The sequence below is a fragment of the Nelumbo nucifera genome, chromosome 1 (genome assembly GCF_055504915.1).
Source record: "Nelumbo nucifera cultivar China Antique chromosome 1, China Antique-T2T, whole genome shotgun sequence".
Taxonomy (NCBI): Eukaryota; Viridiplantae; Streptophyta; class Magnoliopsida; order Proteales; family Nelumbonaceae; genus Nelumbo; species Nelumbo nucifera.
The window spans coordinates 60,181,028-60,200,526 of record NC_142649.1 but is presented as its reverse complement, the minus strand read 5'-3'; the positions used below and the strand labels follow the sequence as shown (position 1 = coordinate 60,200,526).

General features: G+C 35.2%; 1 protein-coding gene and 2 long non-coding RNA genes across 3 annotated transcripts; 2 read left to right on the top strand and 1 right to left on the bottom strand.

Annotated features, from left to right (window-relative positions):
- The first annotated feature begins 12,595 nt into the window (after positions 1-12,595).
- LOC104594391 (uncharacterized) lies at positions 12,596-16,189 on the top strand. Its single transcript, XR_734731.3, has 3 exons — positions 12,596-12,981; positions 14,636-14,684; positions 16,051-16,189. It is a non-coding gene; the product is annotated as an uncharacterized LOC104594391 (long non-coding RNA).
- LOC104594390 (BTB/POZ domain-containing protein At1g55760-like) lies at positions 15,519-17,763 on the bottom strand. Its single transcript, XM_010254685.3, has 4 exons — positions 17,630-17,763; positions 17,209-17,354; positions 16,947-17,065; positions 15,519-16,410 (listed from the first exon to the last, which is right to left on the bottom strand). The coding sequence occupies exons 1-4, from the start codon at positions 17,749-17,751 to the stop codon at positions 15,808-15,810; spliced, it is 990 nt and encodes a 329-aa protein (XP_010252987.1). The 5' UTR covers positions 17,752-17,763; the 3' UTR covers positions 15,519-15,807.
- Positions 16,334-18,190, top strand: LOC148803328 (uncharacterized). Its single transcript, XR_016084689.1, has 2 exons — positions 16,334-16,469; positions 17,639-18,190. It is a non-coding gene; the product is annotated as an uncharacterized LOC148803328 (long non-coding RNA).
- The last annotated feature ends 1,309 nt before the right edge of the window (positions 18,191-19,499 follow it).

Sequence of the window (19,499 nt, the reverse complement as noted above, 5' to 3'; positions counted from 1 at the left end):
AGTAGGTTAATGTCTTCCTCATGGGTGAGTGTATATCTTTGGCAGGGCTATAAAGATAGAAGTAGAAAGGTGTGAATCAGTGAATCAGAAAGTGGTGGAAGCTGGGGAAAACTTGAATTGGTGATGGGGAATTACTCGGAAGTGATTACAGGACTTTTCTTAAGTAAGATGGTGTTCTACAACATGAATGTTTTTGTTTTTATTTGTTTTAGGAATCGCCACATTAGCCAAAAAAACTAAAACATGTTTTTGAACTCTGTTTTTTGTTTTCAACAAGAAAAACAAGTCAGTTTTGTTTTAAAAAATAATATATATTTTTGGAACCAGCAAAATATTGATTTTTTTTTAAATAAAAATAAGTTTTCTAGTATAGAAATTATATGATTTATGAAGTATGATGTTAAATAATCAATGAAAACATGTTTTTAAAACTAGATTCAAGAATATATTTTTTTGTTTCAGTTTTGAAAACAAAAAACATGCACAATCAAGAACATGTTTTTTTATATTTTTATTTTAAGAAACAATCTATTTTCAAACCAAATGATTTTGATTTATTTTAAAACCGCAACAAAAAAAAAATTTCATGTTGTAGAATACCCCTAAATATTCCACTTATTCCATTCTATGGCTATATTTGGTGTACAATTTCAGTGTCTAGACCCATCCGGCTACTGCTGATTTTATGTTATCTACACTCAACATGGACATACAGTCTCGCTCACGCTCAAAGTGAATGTGTGCTCAGGGTATTTGACAATATGTAGCAGGGAAGTAAACAACTTTGGTTTGAGATAATTCGGATTTGCTCCTCAAAGAGTACACCTCACACCAATCTCATAGTACATCATAGCTGTATATTAGGAGAGTCCAGCTTCAGCAGCCTTTACAGTCTTGCGTTGGGAATATCTCTGTAGTTATCTAATTTATTTCATGGAAGACATTTTCAATGCAAGGTTGCAAGGGGCTGTTCGAACGGTGTGAGCATTGACTTGCCCTGATAGAAATCGAACTCATATTGGAAATATCTTCCCATAAATGATGACATCAAGTAAGGAGATGTTCTCAATGCACGCCTACAATGCACTCTGAGGTTGGGGCGAGGTGCACTTTGTAAGGAGCAAATCCGATCTTGATTTGAGAGGAATTTTGTCTTTCATACAAACTGAGAAACCATTTTTAAATCTATTATGGAGATATATCAATGAATATGTGCATATTATATGAATAAAAATACCTTTATATACACTTCTTGAAGCCATAGAAAAAATTGGTAATATTTGTTAATTTTATAAAATAATAATATATTGGGGACATATTTTTATTGTACTTTAGTGAAAATACTTAATCTGGTCTTAATTGTCTATTTTATTAATAAACCTTGTAATATAACCTGAATGATGAATGATGATACAATTATGGACACCATAAAACTATGGGGGGTTATTATTGGAAAGGGTGTAATTTAAGACAAATAGACATTTACCCAAATGCCCTTAACAATACAGATTAGTTTTGCTCCCAAAAAATATAATGTGAATATTTATTAAAGTACCAACTTTTATAATTTTACCATCTATAGATATCCAAATGCCCTTAACAATACAAATTAGTTTTGCTCCCAAAAAATATAATTTGAATATTTATTATAGTACCCATATTTATAATTTTACCAACTCAAACTTTTATATTGTTTTATTTTTTCCTGCATTCATATTCAATATTTTTTTACATGATTTTCAAAACCGGACTGGACCGGACGATTGGACCGGAAAAACTGGGAACCGGTCACCTAATTGATTCCATTTTCCCCCAAAATCGCTTTTTTCCTCAAAACTGTTGATTTTGGTCAGCAAACCGTTGAATCGGCCGATTAACTATTTGAACCGTTTTGACTGCTTTTCAATTTTTTTTTTTAATTTTTTAATTTTTTTGTTAGAACGGGCCGATCATTCTGGTTGAACGATCGAACGTTTGAACCGGTAACTAGATTCCTGACCGGTTCGGTCACATGCTCGGTTTAAAAAAAAACGTTTTTTTTTTTATTCTCACTAATTCAAAGTGGAAAAGTTTTATCCCTTCAAAAAATATAAATGAGGATAATAGACAAGAAGGTACCATAAAAGGTTAAAACTGACTTTTAAAAGCTTTAAATGTCATGGGAACACTTTGAACACTAAAGCTGATCACATGTTAGTGGAGTGGTGGACCCCATACTACAAAAAGGGAGTTGAGTCAAATAGGTAAATCTGAGGAAATTGGTTGCAAGAAATCTTTCAGTTAAAAAGAACTGAATTGATGGACAAAGGGGGTTGAAAGAGAAAGGCATACATGTGGCAGGTATAATGGGGTAGATTTAAGAAGGGTTTTATAAATTTTAGACCTTATTTGTTTCTCTAAACCTCCTAACTCATACTCTCTTTAAAATCCGAAATGGGTTAAATTTGCAGAATCTAAATTCTTCCTGCAAATAAAGATGCAAAGAGTCGTGGATCAATTCTAAAACTCGGATCTAATTTTAAGCAATAAACAAGTAAAATAATATGAACAAACATCAAATTGTTCAATTGTTTAATTAAAATATATAAAAAATACATAATCTATCTATTATCTTTCATATACGATTGCAAACAGTATTAAATTGAACACGTAATACATAAGCATCAGGAGTTGTGTATATCCCCTAATATATTGGTAATTTGCTTATAAGCCTTAGAGATATTTTGTAAATTTAATGTGTATATCCCAAAATCCATATCCGCCTCAAAATCCATTTTTTCAATAAAAAAAAAACTGCCCTATCGGAGTGGATACACTCCGATTAAATAGGGTTCAGGTGGAATCATATTACAACCAATGTTTTGAAAATCAAACTACATCAGCCAATTAACCTACATTCAAGTGGAAGTAAGCCTCTTTCCAGTTCAATAAAATGGGAAAAAAGAACCTCTATGATTTAGTAGGGTCTATTTTGGTTGGATTATGCACTTGGATTGGATTACGGGTTGCATCTTAAAGGAGAATGCATATATGCTTAGACCCATAGCTGGCCCTAATATTGACCGGATCTCTATAGTTGGATACAAATCGGGTTTTGTTTAAAATGTGGATCTTTATGAGGCTCCAAACTCATTGTATGCGGACATTTGCAGGTTGATTCCTATTATCAAGGGTATGTGATTCCTATCAAGGGGTGAGAAGAGAGGAACGTGAACTCCACTAACCTTAGAGAGAGAGAGACTGCAATTAGATGGGTTTGATCCCAAGCCTCTGTATTCAGAGGGACACGAACGAGCATCTCAGCTACTGGGTCATCGGTCAATTTTTCTCTAAAAGTGCTATCATCCACCCATCTCTAGAAGATTCTCTATAAATGTGTAAGTTGTGCTTTGTTTGGGTGCTTTCTCTCTCTCGTGTACCTAATACCTTGTAGGAAGGTGCCATTGGATGCACTATTATTGGTTTATTTGGACAATGACGAATCTTTTCAAAAGTTTTCTAGTGGTGGGGAAGCGCCCATATGCATAGTTACATTAATCAATGTTTTTTAACTGTCGTTGACCCGGACGGTCGGATTGTTCGAATCGGAAATTGTTCAGGCGATCGGTTCTATTTTATTTCAAACTTGGTGTCTGGTCAAAAACCGTTGAATTAATCAATAAATCGTTGATCCATATGGTTTGACCGTTGAACCATTCTATCCAGAGAACGGTTTGCGTTTTATTAACTTGTAACAACAAAATGAAAAGGGAAGAAGATCTCTCAAATCTGAGATCTACTGAAAGAGATGTGTGAGACAGTGAGAGAGATCTCACATTTAGAGATCTGGGAGAGAAGTTTAGAGTCTTTAGACTCTAGATGACAGATTTGCGAGAGAGAGAGAGAGTGAGATCTGAACAGAGAAATCTCATATCTACTCTCGTTTTTCACCATTGCCGTCGCTATTGCCGCCACCGCCATCGCCGTTGCCGCTATAAGTCACCGCCGCCATCGCCGCTGCAGCCTTCAAGCCCTCATCTTCCTTCTTCTTTTTCTTCTTCTTCTTCTAAGCTCTTTCAGCCGACAACTTCTCAAATACCTCACATTCTATCTTTATTTTCTCTTTATATTTATATGCATCTTACCCTAATATTCCAATCTAATGGGTAAGATGACATATCATTGTTAAAATACTCAAATTGTCCGAATTGTTTGACTCGGATGGTCAAACCGCTGACCCAGAAACCGGTGACTAAAACGATTCCATTTCTTGGTCGACTTTTAAAACCTTGCATTAGATCATTATCATCGGCATAGCCTCAATTAAAATGGGTTTGTCTACATGAATTTCCATTTGGCCATTCAGTTCTGTTTAGTTTTATATTCCTCGTTAAATCATGAGTGTTTAAATCATTTCTTACCAAAACTCAGGTACTTTTTGGTTTGCCCCTAGTTCTTTTACTCCTTCAACTAGCAATAAATTGCTTCTATTTTTATGCGGTAGATGATCTTTTATGCGGTAGAAATAAATTGCTTCTATTTTCTTTCATTTTATGGCCTATCCGAGTAATTTCTAGGTTTCTTGGAATGATTTTTTAATTAAATGGAATTTGCTTTTGCATCAAAGTTCAAAATATCGATATGTATCGGACTGTATCGTATTGGGGGCTTCCCGATAACACCCTTATAGGGGGTGTTTTGGGGTTTTGCCCAGTTTAGAGGGTGGATGGACCTTAAATTGGCCCCTCTGAACCAGCGTATTGAGCAATATTGATATTTTGAACCTTGTTTTGATTGTGGTGAGAGACCCCTCTATAATTAGTCTCCATAAGCAAGATGGAAATGGAGAGAGAAAATATTACAGTAGGCACGTTGAGTTTTCAGCGCAGGAGTTTCCTGTAGATACTTGTTTGCCTTCACAAATTTCTAACGTAGAAAGACTTCATAACAACACCATGCTGCCATCCCCCAACGCATTTTCCTAAGGCTCAGTTTGGAAGGAGTATAAATGCAAATATGTAGAGTGTAAAACCTTAGGCTGCATTTGGTAGAGGTGTGAAATCAAATCCAGGTAAATTTTACACCTCGGTTTGATTTTGCAAGCATTTGGTAAACATGTAATTTTAAACTGAAAATGGGTATAAAATTACATTTTACAGTTTAATTACATCGATAATCGATGCAATAAATATATCAAAATTATTGATATAATAAATACATTGTTCTCTCTCTCTCTCTCTCTCTTCTCCTTCTCTCTCGCTCGCTCGCTATCTCTCTCTCTCGTTAACCTCTCACTCGTTCTTCTCCATCTGCTGTCTTCAGAATCCTCATCCTCGTAATCAAAGTTGTCGTCGTTCTCTCTTCTCCAAGTGTCCCTGTAATCCTCCTTGAGGGTCTTCGACCAGTCGGGTATGTTAATCGGCAACGACGTCGAAGTTGCAGTTGCTCCACCACCCCGATCAACATTCTCGACCCTTTTCTCTTTTGAGCCTTTGAGAATTTCTTCCTTTTCTCTATGCTCTTGGTTTTTCTAATTTGCTCTGCTTCTATAAAAGGTGTAAATGGATAACGTTGTCCGTTGACTCCCTTTTGCCCTTCTCTCTCTTTCTCTCTCCCTTCCTCCCTCCCTCCCTCCCTCTCTAATAAATCTCCTGCTGCAACAAACCAGAAAACAGGGTAACCTTCATTTACGTTGATGTAACCAAACAGAATAAGTGCAAATGGGCACAATGGCCGGTCCATATTTTACACTCTCACCGAACCACCGTGTCTCAATTCCATCGGTGTAAAAATGCATTTACACCGAAAACAAACGAGGCCTTATATATTGTATTATTTTATATGTATTTACACTGTACATATTTGCATTTATACTCTTTTCAAACTGAGCCTAAGAAGTTTTACACCATAGTAACGGTTATGTGATGCACTGTAACATCCTGGCTTCACATTGCAGGCAACTATAATCTTTTGCAACGTGATTCGTTTCCCCCTCATCTCAACCTTGTAATCCAACCTCACCTACATATCGACATTAGCAACACTTAGATGTTTACAGAGAAACTACTCTATAATCGCATAGGGCCAAGCTTCTAGGAGAGTAGCTACACTTGTGCTCATGTGTGGATTCTAGGAGAAGAGAGAGATGTTCGGTACTGGCATCACCATATGGACATGTGGCAAAACCCTAATCCACTTACCAACATCAGACCTAACGAACTTAGAATTGCCTTTCCAATGTGGGAAGGCTTCCCTCCTTTACCCAAGAAAAGACATTATAAATAGGGGAGCTGTGAAGATCCCCATTCAGACTCATTGTAAAAACCTTGTGTAAGCTTTGCTATTTCAAAAACCTTGGCCTCTCTAGTCCCTTTAGTCCTTTTCATTCTCACACTTACCAAGAACATTTCCACTACCATCTACCGTCCTTCAGGTAGACATCCCCAGTGCCACACACCTACCAATATCGTCAACAACCTCTAGAAGGTTGAATGGATTTACTGCTTAGAGTAATAGAAGACAGAGATTAAGTAGATGATCCTGCAATTGGGAAATGTTTAACAGCAAACTTAGTCATGACATTAGAACCACCCCTAGTTCTTGCACCATAGATGCCCCATCTGGTGTTCCAAACACCGGAATTGTTTAGACCCACCTACTTCACCAGGGGGACTGTCTGTCACCACTATAGTTCCAGCACCACGCTGACTTGCCGAATGAGAAGGCTAGTGCACCTGAAAGTTGATCATCCATTGATCATATTGTGCAAAAAATCCCAACAATTAGAGAGGTAACATTTAAAAAATTCATAGAACTCTATTGTTGAAATCGCATAAGTGAAAAAACTGGTTTTTCTCATTGGATCGATTAGGTTCTTGGGCCATGAAAGATCAAATCTTTTAGATCAAGATTTAGTGTATTACCTGATTTTGATATCCACAAGTGCAGAATTGAAGTGGTGTTCACACCCAAATTTGAATATTCTTGATAACATTGCAATAAGTTGAAGATGGTGAAACTCTATCCTTGTAGTCTTGGAATTATTCTCTAGAATTTGCAGCAGAAAAGGTCCAACCTTTCTCACGTTTTTGGGCCATGTTTCTGACCCAAAACTGATTTGGAATAGTGTTAGAAAGAATGGATAATAAGTCTAGTTGAATGGGGTTCAAAACCCTAGGTGAATGGTCTCGCAATGTGGGATCGGATTCAGCTAGTATGTAAGAGCTTGTATGGTTCGATCTTGTCTAGTTCCCCTCTATTTATAGACTTTGGAGGGCTGCAAGAGCCATTTCTTAATCTATCTATAACTCCTTACTTGTTTAAGATTAGAGTGGAGAGAGTCCAACTCTCTTAAACCAGCCATTAGATTGAAATCCATTTAACTAGTTAAATCCTAGTCTTATTAGACTTATCTAGCACATAGCTTAACTACGACTTTTATGTAAAACTTTTAATTATCCATTAGCACTATAAGAATTTCTGAATTCTTATCCAATTAGAAGATTACAACTCGTATGATGTGGGCCTACAACTTAATGAGAGCTAACATGTCACATGCTTTATGTAAGCTAATGGGGTAGGCTACTTTAGTGGTTTGGCCCATTAAGTGTTAGGGCTTAAGTGATCAAGCCCATTAAGTGTCTAAACACTTAAATCACTTGACACCTTACCATCTTAAAGGCCCAAGTCTGTTTGCATATGATATGTATCTTAAAAATTTTATTAGTTATTAATTGATATTTTTATTTATTGTTTACAAAAATAAAATTACTGTTTATAAAATATTTGAGAATATAATATTAATTGAATCTATCAAATCCACTAATATACATTTATATAAAAAATCGATCTTATACTTTAGAAAATTTAAAGAAATAAAAATATTAATGAAATTATTATTTTGTTAATTAAAAATTATGAATTTACATATGATATGTATCTTCAAAGCTTTAACAGATTTGATATATGTTAAGTTAAGATTATATATTTTTATAATTTATTAATTGATATTTTCTTTTACTCTTTATAATAACATATTTATTGTTTACAAAAATAAAAATATTATTTCCCAAACATTTGAGAATTAATTTTTAGTTGACCTTTTTGTTAATGTTAAAAATTAAAGATAGTAAAATATAAAAATAATTTATATAATAATTCAAATATAATAGTTGCATATGTTTTTTTTTTTTTTGCATTAGACTTTAATAGAAAATTAATTAATAATGGCGTAGTGCATGCATTAATTTATAAAAATCTATATAATATGTGTCTTGAACTCTTGATTAATGTATTATCAATAAAGTTGTATGATATCTATGAGATGAGCTATAAAAATGATTACCCCTAACAGATGGTGAGTTATAGGGGCCACCAATATACATATGCATATGTAGGCAAAGAATGGTCTGCCAACTACCATTTCCGTTATTTTATTTTATTTTATTTTTTACGAACACAAACACTTTCAGACCACTTAAACTTCCTTTGACGTATTTGAAAATTACCATTAACAACCATGGCATTTTTGTTCTGAAATTATTCAATATTCCCTTATCAGCTGATGTGGCATTATGATGACCTTCTTTTAGTAACCCTCATAACATATGATAAAAACAGTTTTTTTTTTCTTGGATCATTTACTAAAACACCTCTTATAGTTTTGCATTTTTATTAAAACCAATTCTATGGTTTATATTACTAAAACTCCCCTTCTATCAAGGGCATGGGTCTATGGTATTTTATTGGATTTTTAGCAGATAAGGGCAACTTTTTGCCTTGAATATCAATAAAAGATAATATTTTTATAAAATAACAAAAATATGATAGCTTTTTTGAAAAATATAAAGGCAATGATACTGTTCATTGTCTTCCTCTGCCCTTTCTCTAGTGATGGAGGCCGGAATTCCCTTTCTATACTGGTGAAGGAAAATCGAAACAAAAACACGGTTGTCTCCAATGTGCCACGAACATGAACACAAAGATGAAAACCGAAAGACGAATACAGCGCCTTGAAACCCTTACTAAACCCTTAGAGTGGTTCATGATGAATACAGCGGTTTCAAGGAGGTCCTTGCTGCTGCTCCAGTTTTGCTGACAAGGTTCAGGATGAATACAGCGGTTCTGCTGCTCCAGGGTTTAGTAAGGGTTTGAAGCTCAAACGGGTAAGATCGTTTAAGTAGTCGAGGGTGCTGTGCATTAATGAGGAACACATGTGATTACATTGTTTTGGACGGCTCTGCAGTTGACTCCAATTCAGTTGTGAGGTTCAGAATGAATACAAACGCAGAGGAAGACAATGAACAGTATCATTGCCCTTCCTTGATATTTTTCAAAAAAAATTATCTTATTTTTATTATTTTATAAAAATATTATCTTTTATTGATATTCGGGGCAAAAAGTTGCCCCTATCTGCAAGAAACCCTATTTTATTCCAGAAATACTCTTAACACTTCATATTGAACTTTTAAAATTAATCAATATTTGATTTTCAGATTTACCATACAATGTTTAGTTTTAGAAAATGAAGAGAGAAAGGTGCACATCCCATATAGTTTGCAACATTCCTTTCTTCTTTAAATTGAGGATAAAATTTGATTGGAAAGAATTGTTGCCCATGTTTTATTAGGGGCAAGAATAACATTTTCAATTATATTTTTTGTAGATTAAATTGATCCTAACAGACATTAATGTCAAAACTGTCATTTTCTATTAAATAAATTATGAACTATACAGGATGTTTTTGTAAAATACAAATTATAAGGTGAGTTTTAATAAATTCATTAAACTACAGGGGTTGTTTTAGTAAGTTTTTTTTAATTTTTATTTAGGGCTTCAACCTGAGGTGGGCACCTGGTGGATGTTTCTCCAAGTTCAGTCCATGTTGGGTTTGGGCCAAGCCTATGACAAGCCCAAACCCAACCCAACAACTGAGGTCAGATTGGTTTCGAGCCACTTCCGGGCCAGCTTAAGGTACCTATTTCTAGCTGGTTTGGGTGATATTTGGACAGACCCATTCTAAATTGCAGGCCATTTAGATCCAAGAATACTTAAGAGGCTTCATATTAAGAACAAAAGGTTGCTCTTAGGGAGCCCACAGGCTCAGCCTGGTTAAGTGCAGACTGCACCTGTGAAGGCCTTATAATCTCATGTTGATCTAACCCTATTCATGACGCATTCAACAATACAGCCCTAATGCACCAGATCCCATTAAAATGAATTATACAGTGCAAGGTGGTAGAGAGGATTTAGGTTTAGTCGTTTAGGCTGTGTTTGGTTGCAGTGCAATTTTATTTGTACTAGTATAAATTTATAAAAGGGTAAATAAAAAAAAAATGCAAATTCTGGTTTAATTTTATTTTGGGTTTTACTTTATTCTGCTTTATATCTTAGTTTACTTTGTACTACAATCAAATAAAATAAACTAAAATTCGATACAAAAATAAATCAGAGTTTACACTCAAATCGTTTGTACTGCCATAATTTTGCATCAGTACAAATTTATTTGCATTGAAACCAAACAGACTTGGAGTGAAATGGAGCCCGCAAAAGTGTCTTTGTTGCAGAGTGTCATATCTTTAGGCTCTTATCACGTTGAATGCAGATGCAGTGCACTACAGTACAGTTTAGCTGCTGTCGGTGGTGGTACCGGTGCTCTCAATGACAATTGACAACATCACTGTAGATCAGATGTGCGGATATTTTTTTGACTCATGCTCGCTTTAGCCTTTAAGTCTACCAAACCAGCAGGAAGCAATACAATGACCTTACCTATAAGGCTGTCGAAGCTTCAGAGTTCAGATTTCAGACCATTATTACCACGGCCATGAGTTTTTTAAATGGGTCTTGCCGCGGGCGGCCCGAATTTTGCAATGATCTGGGCTTGGGGTTTCAGGTTTACGGACCAGTATAGTACGACCTGTAGGCCCGTAGTTATATAGGTTTGTTTTTATAAAAATACCCCCTCAACAGCTATAAACAGTTATATAGGGAGGTATTTATGTATTTTGGTTTTGGGGAGAAAAAATGACACAAATGCCCCCAACAACTATATAATAGTTGGTTTGGGGGCATTTTGAGTAAAGTGATAAATTACTTTACAATGACCAAAATATCCGTCTTAATAACTAAAAAATGATTAGTTTTTAGGGTACTTTAGGTAATTGAATTATTTTCAATTCTTATAAATAGCCCTTATCCTCCACCATTCTCATCACACTAATTTAGCGATTCCTATAAATAGCCCTATCCTCCACCATTTTCAATTTCTACAATGGTTAAAGTCAAAAATCAAGAACAATAGGAGAAAACGATGAAGCCAATATTTTTTGTATACTCAATAGTTGTATAGCAATTTTTTTTTCAAATTATTGTAAATTTTATTTAATTTATTTGATCATTTGAATAATGTAACTTTTTATTTTCAATTTTTTATATTTAGTAATTTATTCAATTTTCCAAATTTCATATTTCATTTATCAAACCATTGTATGCTTTGTATCATTCTAATTTAAATGAAATAGAATTCCTATTTTTCTTCCAATTTTTTATTCACTTTATCTCTTTGACTTCTTATTTAGTTAAGTATTTTTTCATTTCTTCATTAGATTTCTCATTTTTTCAAATAGTTACCAAAGAAAAGTTAAATATTTTAGTTTTACTTAGCAAAGAAATAAAAAAAATTAAAAATGTCAAAAAAAACAAAAAAAAAAACCAGTCTTGCTTGGTTCAGCCCACGCCCAAGGCCCAGCCTTTGCCCAGCCCAAAACGGCCTAGTCCCATGGCACGGGCTTGGGCCGTGGACTGTGCTGGGATGACCCCCTAAATTATCCCTAGAGAGGGTGGCATAGTCTAGGATGGCTTGCACTTTACACGGGCCGCAGGCGGGGCCCAACATGACCCGTTTTAGACCTCTGTACTGCACTTCCTCTTCTTCTTCTTCTTCCTCTCTCTCTCTCTCTCTGTTTGGGCTTAAAAAATGACTTTCACCAGTTGATCAAATTCATGGCGGCTACAAGTAGGGGTGTTATTATATGAATCAGACTATCAAATTGCACTGAACTAATCTCAAATTGGTGATTTAATCTGATCTGGCCATTAAAATGGTTTGGTTTGTTATGAAAATTTTTCGGATCATAATTTTTTATTGATTTTTATGAATTTTAGAAACAAGATGAAACCATAATAGAACGGTTTGATCTGATTTGGTTTTTTATATTAAAAGGAAACTTATGGAATATTTTTGTAAGGTCGACACCGAACATAGGAATATTTTGTAGGGCCACTATATTATTGATATTGTTTTGGGGTTTATGGCTTCTATCGATCCGTCACAGTGATCTATATTCCTGATCTTTGCGAGATCACAGGGTCCCACAGGTGATTCACATGCACATCTCAGCATGTATTGAGAATCTTTCGTACTTGCCATTAGGAGATGTTCCGAATAAATAGTTGGGATGTGCTGTGGAGAGCAGATCTTTGGTGTTCGATGCAGTTGTAGCAGATACCAGTTTGACAAACTTGTAGTTGTAGTATTGGAATTCTCTGTCCCGACTGCTGACTGTGCTTATCTAGCGCCAGCTCGGAGTACAGGGTTTTCTCTATTTGTTCTGAGACCGGATCTGTTCATAACAAAAAGTTGTTCCAACACCTTCCAATATGATCTGTATCCGTATATTGCAGACATGGTGGATCCGTGATGTGTGTGGACACAGATCATGTTGGTACCGTATTGGTACAATTTTTGTTATGAACAGATCCCACTCACTTTGTTCTTAGTTCTTACTTCTAACCTGAGAGGATATAGGATATTAGGATATTCCTTCCCTGTTTAGTATATCCTCTTCTCTGCTCCAACAACCAGCATATTCTCTCTGAGGGAAGTGGTTTAAATTTCCAAGGTGAATGCTTTAGAGAGAAAGCAAGAGATAACACGTAATGGGCCTGATCGAATTCGCATTGGATTTGAATTCATAACATCCTTAGATATCTTCTTAGCTGGTAATCTTTGCTTCTCTTCTCTGCTATTTTTTTATTATTATTTTTACATTTTGGGTCTGCATATTTTTTTTCCTCTGGGTGATTTAAATTTGGTCATAATCACTGTTAACATTTGAATGGTATGCGGCTTTGATGACAATTCATTCTTCTGTCCAACTCATGGATTAGGCGTATTCTCTTTGCTTCTACAGACATATATAATCTCCATTTTATCCTTTTTTGGGTACTTTTACTCCTTAGCTTTTACTTATACAGTCATTGTAGTTCTAACCTCCATTTGCTTAGAATATTTTGTTTTTCCCTAGAAGATTGTAAATCACCATCTCTGAGTCACTTTTCAATTCATAAAATCTGGCCGCTGATTTCTGTGTATAACAATACTGCTTCCTGCTTCTATTTCTAGTGTCATTTCCTTTTTGCTTCAGTAAAGAGGAATTCACACTGCTTCCGTTTTATAAGAATGTTGAGCCAAAATAAAACTCCAGAGCATAGTCTGTTCAGACCACCCCTTCCAAGACCCTGGATAGCCAGAACCATCTTTGAGTAATGACATTAAGAGGGGGAGCTCAAATGGCTTCAATCTTATGAAAACGTCAAGCTAATGGTAACTAAATGGTGTAATATCAGCTTTAGATGAGAAATTAAGGTCAAACGAGCCTATTGTAGCTATTGCATTGGCTGTTTGGAACCCAAAACTATGCCAGTGCAGCAGACATGCACGGGAATATTAGAAATGATAGAATCAGAAATTAACTTGTTCATAAGAACCTAGGAGTAATTCCAATACGTGATAAAATAAAGGAAAGTAGACTCAGATGATTCGGTCATGTATAGAGAGAAGACCACATAGAGTCTCAGTAAGAATAAGTGATTTGTTACAAGAAGGGCTTAGAAGAGGTAAGGGAAGACCGAAAAGGATAAGGATTGAAACCAGTAAGAAATGATTTCAGGGCCCATAATTTAACAATGGATATGACATCGAACAGAGTGGAATGGTGGAACAGGATTCATGCAGCCAACATAAATAGGTTGCACAAGGCTTAGTTGTGTTGAAGAAATGTAGAGTGGGAGGTTGACTGTCATTGGTGTATATGTCCTCTGACCCACAATTTTCAATTCAAGGAGGTGTATTTTAATGGTCCATCCTATCAAAACTGGATTGGATGATCTTGAGAGCTGAAATCTTTGTTGTTAAATCTATTGAATGGAATTTTCCAGTGGTTTTTTAGTTATATATTTGTTGGATGATTAGGATTCTATAAATAATATAAATTTGGGACTATAGTCTATCTAAAAGATGCTCCATGTATGCCTATCCTGTTCCATGTATAAGCCACTTGGCATTTTGGTGTTCATACATAAAATGCAAGCCTCAGTCATACCTCTTCTATTTTTCATGTTAAAAACCCTGTTTCTACTGTTAAATTTTGGGGCTTGACTACTGCTGCTACATTTTTCATATTATTGCCACCAATTGAGGTTTGTTAAAAGGATTGTCTAAATGCCAACATATACTAATTTTTTCTTAAAAATAACTGCATTGAAATCTGTGGTTTTTTCTTTTTAAGATAGGTTTTATATCAAGCACCAGCAGAAATATCAAACACCAACATATATTAAATTTTTCATTCTTTTTTTTTTTAACAATTGCTAGGCAAGCTTGGTGGTGGGGTGGGATGGATAAAAGTGGAATTTAATCCCAGGTCAGTTGGAACTATCATGGCATGGCAATAAGATTTTCTGACGACTTATGTAATCCTATTTTTTTTCTCAGTAAATCATTAGTCATTACTCTCTGTTTGGTTAACTTGGTTTCAATTCTCTTTCTTGTGCTGTTTGGAGCCTTGATAGGAGGCCTATCAGAGTTTTTGCTTATTTATTGCTAGGAAAATTGGCTACGTAGACTGGGTGGCCCGTCCACCAATCCCAACCAAGGAAGCCTTTGATCCCAGATCTCTCTCCACTGCAGCCAGCAAGAGGCTATCAACAAGCCAGCTGGGACCTATTAGGGTTAAATGTAGCAAGGACCATTTACTTGGGAAAAAAATCTTATTTGGTGTCATGTACAATTGCATATTTCCCCCTCTAGTTAGTTTCATTTCTTATTTCTGTTTTGGTTTGGGGGCAAGAAATTTTCTTTCTGCAGGCATGCTTGATGCTTCCCATTCAATGCTTTATGCATGTTTTCTTTTTTATACATGATGAAGTGGACAAATAACCACGTGAAATTTGATATGAAATTTCTCTTTCAAAAAAAAAAAAGATATGAAATTTTTGTTCAATCAAATAACTTACCATAACCATGAAAACTTTATTTAGTAACTTGGAATCAACTTTGTAAGCGGTATTTGAGTTTCAATTTCAGAATCAGGTCAGAGAAAACTCACTTTTCTTGTAAATGAGTTTGATAGTTCAGCATGGTCCTAACTAGAAACCAGATAGCAATCATCTAGACTTCAATGTTTCATTGCATAGATTGAGATGTATATGAGTATATCTTCTAAGTATGACTTATTGACTTGTAGGCTATAGAGAAGATTCAAGAAAAAATTGAAATCTGATCATTAAATACTGGTATATATCAAATTATTTACATTAATCTTTTTTTACAAAGCAGTTCATGAGTAAATGTTTCTCAATGACATTTTCATCTAAGGAGAAATATACACATTGACATAATCAAATCCACCTCAACAAAAGAACGTTATAATGGAAACAAATCCTGCACAAATAGAATTTCATCCCAGCTATCCATCTGCATGGAAATAATTACATAGAACACTAGCCTACATAAGCACACTTGATTACTTTTTCCTTGAGCAAATTTTAGAAGCCTTTCCAGGTGGCAAGAATCTCATGGAAGATCTCAGCTATGAGGTCCCTATCGGCACATTGTAGAAAGGCATTAAAATCATCTCGAATGTCAAATACCTTACCAAATTTCACGAGATACCTCATGCAACTGCTCTTTAGCCTTGGCAATTGATAGAGAGAAGCATTCTGTAGTCTCTCAAGTACGTTCTTAGTGTCAATGTCTTCTAGAAGGCTCTCATGACATGCTTCTTTCAGGTCAGAGATGTCATACTTATCAGCTGCACGGAGAAGTGCAAGCCGGTGGGTCAGAAACTCATCCTGTTGGATGTTGCCATAGATGTAGTTCAGGAAAGCCTGGCAAGCTTCAATTGACATGTCTGTGATGTCTATAGTTGATAATTCCTTCTCTTTGAGGTCATGTGAGAACATACTCCGGAAGACAGGTGATCTTGTAGCTAGCACAGCACGGTGGGCTACAATGCTCCCATTGGAGGCATTGATTGTAATGTCCGTGTGGATACTTTCAGACAACATTCGACTGAGGCAGGCAAGGGCTGTTGCATTGGACCGTCTCCGAGTGGATTCTTCAGCCCAAATGGAGCAAGGTTCACCGCCCTGTATATTACATGACAAATCACAACTGAGGGAGGAGTCAAGGGAACACGATAATACAGGCAAGTAACAAAGCTTTCCTGGACTGAAAATCTTAGCTAAATGAGTAGCCTGTAGTCTTAAATGGCGTCAGAATGTCTCTAATTTCTCATAGCCATAATGTGCAACACATACACAGAATGCAATTCCATTTAACTTTCCTATAAAGAAAATCTTTTGGGACAAGACTTGGATGGACAGCAATCATCTGAACTATCAGCATTAATTTAGTAAAGGTGCCATGAGATGTTCAGGTTATCTGCAAGGCTGATACTTCAGATGATTATAGTCCTCCTCTGATGTTGCAAACTTGCAATTGTAAGACCAGGAGTTTGAAAGTTCATCCTGAATAAAAGTTAAGGGCATTTATTTATTTGTTACAGAAATCAACCTTCTATCTGTTAGTATTTTTCTTTTGTAGAACAGAATTGAACTGGGAGAGAGAGAGAGAGAGAGAGAGGTAACACTTAAGGGAAAAGATGGCAGAGAGAGAATCATACGTTTGGCGATGAGATCTTCAAATCAAGGAACTCGACGTCAATAATGCACTTCCCGGTTAACTGAGTATCGATCACCCAAACAAAATCGTCGTTACTCTTTATCTGTTTGTTTGTTATTCCTGCAATCTCAAGTAGCATAAAATAAGTTCACGAAGAAAGCAAGAAGCTGTTCTTTTGCCATGGATACGCTGTTTTAGAAAAAAAGGGCACTTAACTAATTAGGCTCAAGTAAAAAAAAAATAAATAAATATTGTGCACTTACCCGGATGAACCAGTGGCTTTCGATCTCCCAAAGAACATACGACTCGAATGATGAAAGATGCAATTGGGGGGTTGTCTCTCGTTAGATTTGATATTTCTGGGTATAGTTTAATGGACAATACCCGATTCTTCTCTACCGATAAATGCCTTCAAGACCAGAAAATTTTGAAGAAAAAAAAAACATAAGGATTAATTCTTCTAATTCCATCTTTCTAAGAAAAAAAATGTTACAAAGACAAGCACGGAGAGTGGGAGAGAGAGCACAAAAAAAGGTCATTTCATTTTTTAACTTTGTATACAGAATCGAATGGATTGAGCTGATAAGAAATAATTGGAATTTTCTATCTTTTAAAGATAAAGAAATGATCATTCGAGATGTTTCTTGAAATTGGGGAAAGGCAAGAATTGATTGAATGTCTCACCAATTCCAGTTGCCCATCTTGAAAGGATCGGATTTCCGGTAGGTGCAGGAAGCCAAGCTGTCGATTCTCCATTGGGCGAGACGGGACGTGGTATCGACTCTGTAAGCTGAGGAATCGGTCATCCTAGTGAAGGGGAGAGCAGCAGTGATCTCATGGATGCAGTCGAATATGCTGTCGAAGAATTCGCCAGGCTTTCCCAGGTTGACTACCAGAGAAACCACTCCTCGTAAACATGGAAGAAGAGGCAGCACCAAACTTATCTCTGCTGCACTCACTCTGACCACTATCAACCACTATCAATCTCCTACCCAACCCCAAGATATTAAACAAACTTGGGGTTTGCCCTGTGAAAGTTTCGGACACGCAAAGATTTTGAACTTGCTTTACGCGATTGAAGGCGAGAATTGCAGAGACAGAGAGAGAGAGAGAGAGGTATTGTTTTCGCAGACTTATACTGCACTTCAAGAGGGGTTTTTATTTGAGTGGAACATCTTTGTTCTTTTCTTACCGATAATAATTAACATTTGTTTTTATAAGTAAAAGAACATTATTATTTATTAAGGTCGCGTTTGGTTGTAATGTAATTTTATTTCTATTAATATAAATGCATGGAATTACAAATAAAAATAATGTAAATTTTGGTTTAATTTTGTTTTGGATTTTACTTTGGTGGTGTATAGAACTATTGCTCTTTTATTTACTTTTAACACATATGGTGTTTTGTTAGTCATTTTCTTTAAAAAAAACAGTAAAAAAAAATTGCCGTTTTTATTTTGAAAAAACTGTCCATCTTAAAAAATGTCATTTTGTTTTTTTTTTTTTTTTTTTTTTTTCTTTCCACGTTTATGGTGGCCGATATGGCTCCTCCTATATTGCACCGTTTTATCAGAAAACAACAACGAAACCAAACAGTACTATGAAAAAAACGCTTCCAAATACCTATTTTATTTTGCTTCAGATTTTATTTTACTTTATTTGTATTATTAACAAAAATAATCAAAATTTGCACCCAAAATCATTTGCACTATTATAATTTTGCACCAATGCAAATAAATTTACATTACAACCAAACGTTAAAAGTGACCACAATTAGCCTCTTTTTTGGGTTGGCTAACCAACCTCTATTTTTTCTTTTTTGAAGTTTAGGCTTAGTTTGGAAGGAGTATAAATGTAAATATGTAGAGCGTAAAATCTTATATTTTGTATTATTTTATATATTTATACTGTATATATTTGCATTTGTACTCTTTTTAAACTAAGCCTTAGGTTAGACTCAGTTTGGAAGGAGTACACATATTAATGCAAATTTATAGAGTGTAAAACCTTGTATTTTACATTATTTTGTATATATTTGCACTGTACATATTTGTTTGTACTCCTTTTAAACTGAGCTTAAATGAATAAATGGATAATATTGGTCAAAATATTCAACAAATAAAATCAAGTAACCAATCAAAAACCACATACAACCATTAATTGTAAGATTAAGACAATGAGAATGAATGGAATAACAATGAATGTAGTATGTATATTGAATTCATGTGATCATGTATCTACATGTATCTATTATTAATGGATTTCACTATGATGCCAGAAAGACATGATATCAAAAAAACTTACAACCAAGTGGGTTTTTGTTAAAATTCACGAGACATTGTGATTGGTTAAAGCCTTTTTGATATCATGCATTTGTGGTGTCATAGATTTTTTCATTACTAATATATATGCATACATACATATAGGTATATTTTTAGCAATGAAGGATTTGGGCTCCGGACATCCTGCCCACAAGAATTCTACCCACGTCTACACACAATACAGTACTCCCGTGCATTAGGAACATATCTCTCCGTGCATAACACTATATACA

Excerpts from the sequence above, each read along its gene's own strand:
- LOC104594390 (XM_010254685.3), bottom strand. The coding sequence starts at position 17,751 with ATGACCGATTCCTCAGCTTACAGAGTCGATACCACGTCCCGTCTCGCC. Across the intron at positions 17,066-17,208 it reads AAAGCCACTGGTTCATCCGG|GAATAACAAACAAACAGATA; the intron begins GTAAGTGCACAA and ends TTGAGATTGCAG. Across the intron at positions 16,411-16,946 it reads TGAAGATCTCATCGCCAAAC|GGCGGTGAACCTTGCTCCAT; the intron begins GTATGATTCTCT and ends TGTAATATACAG.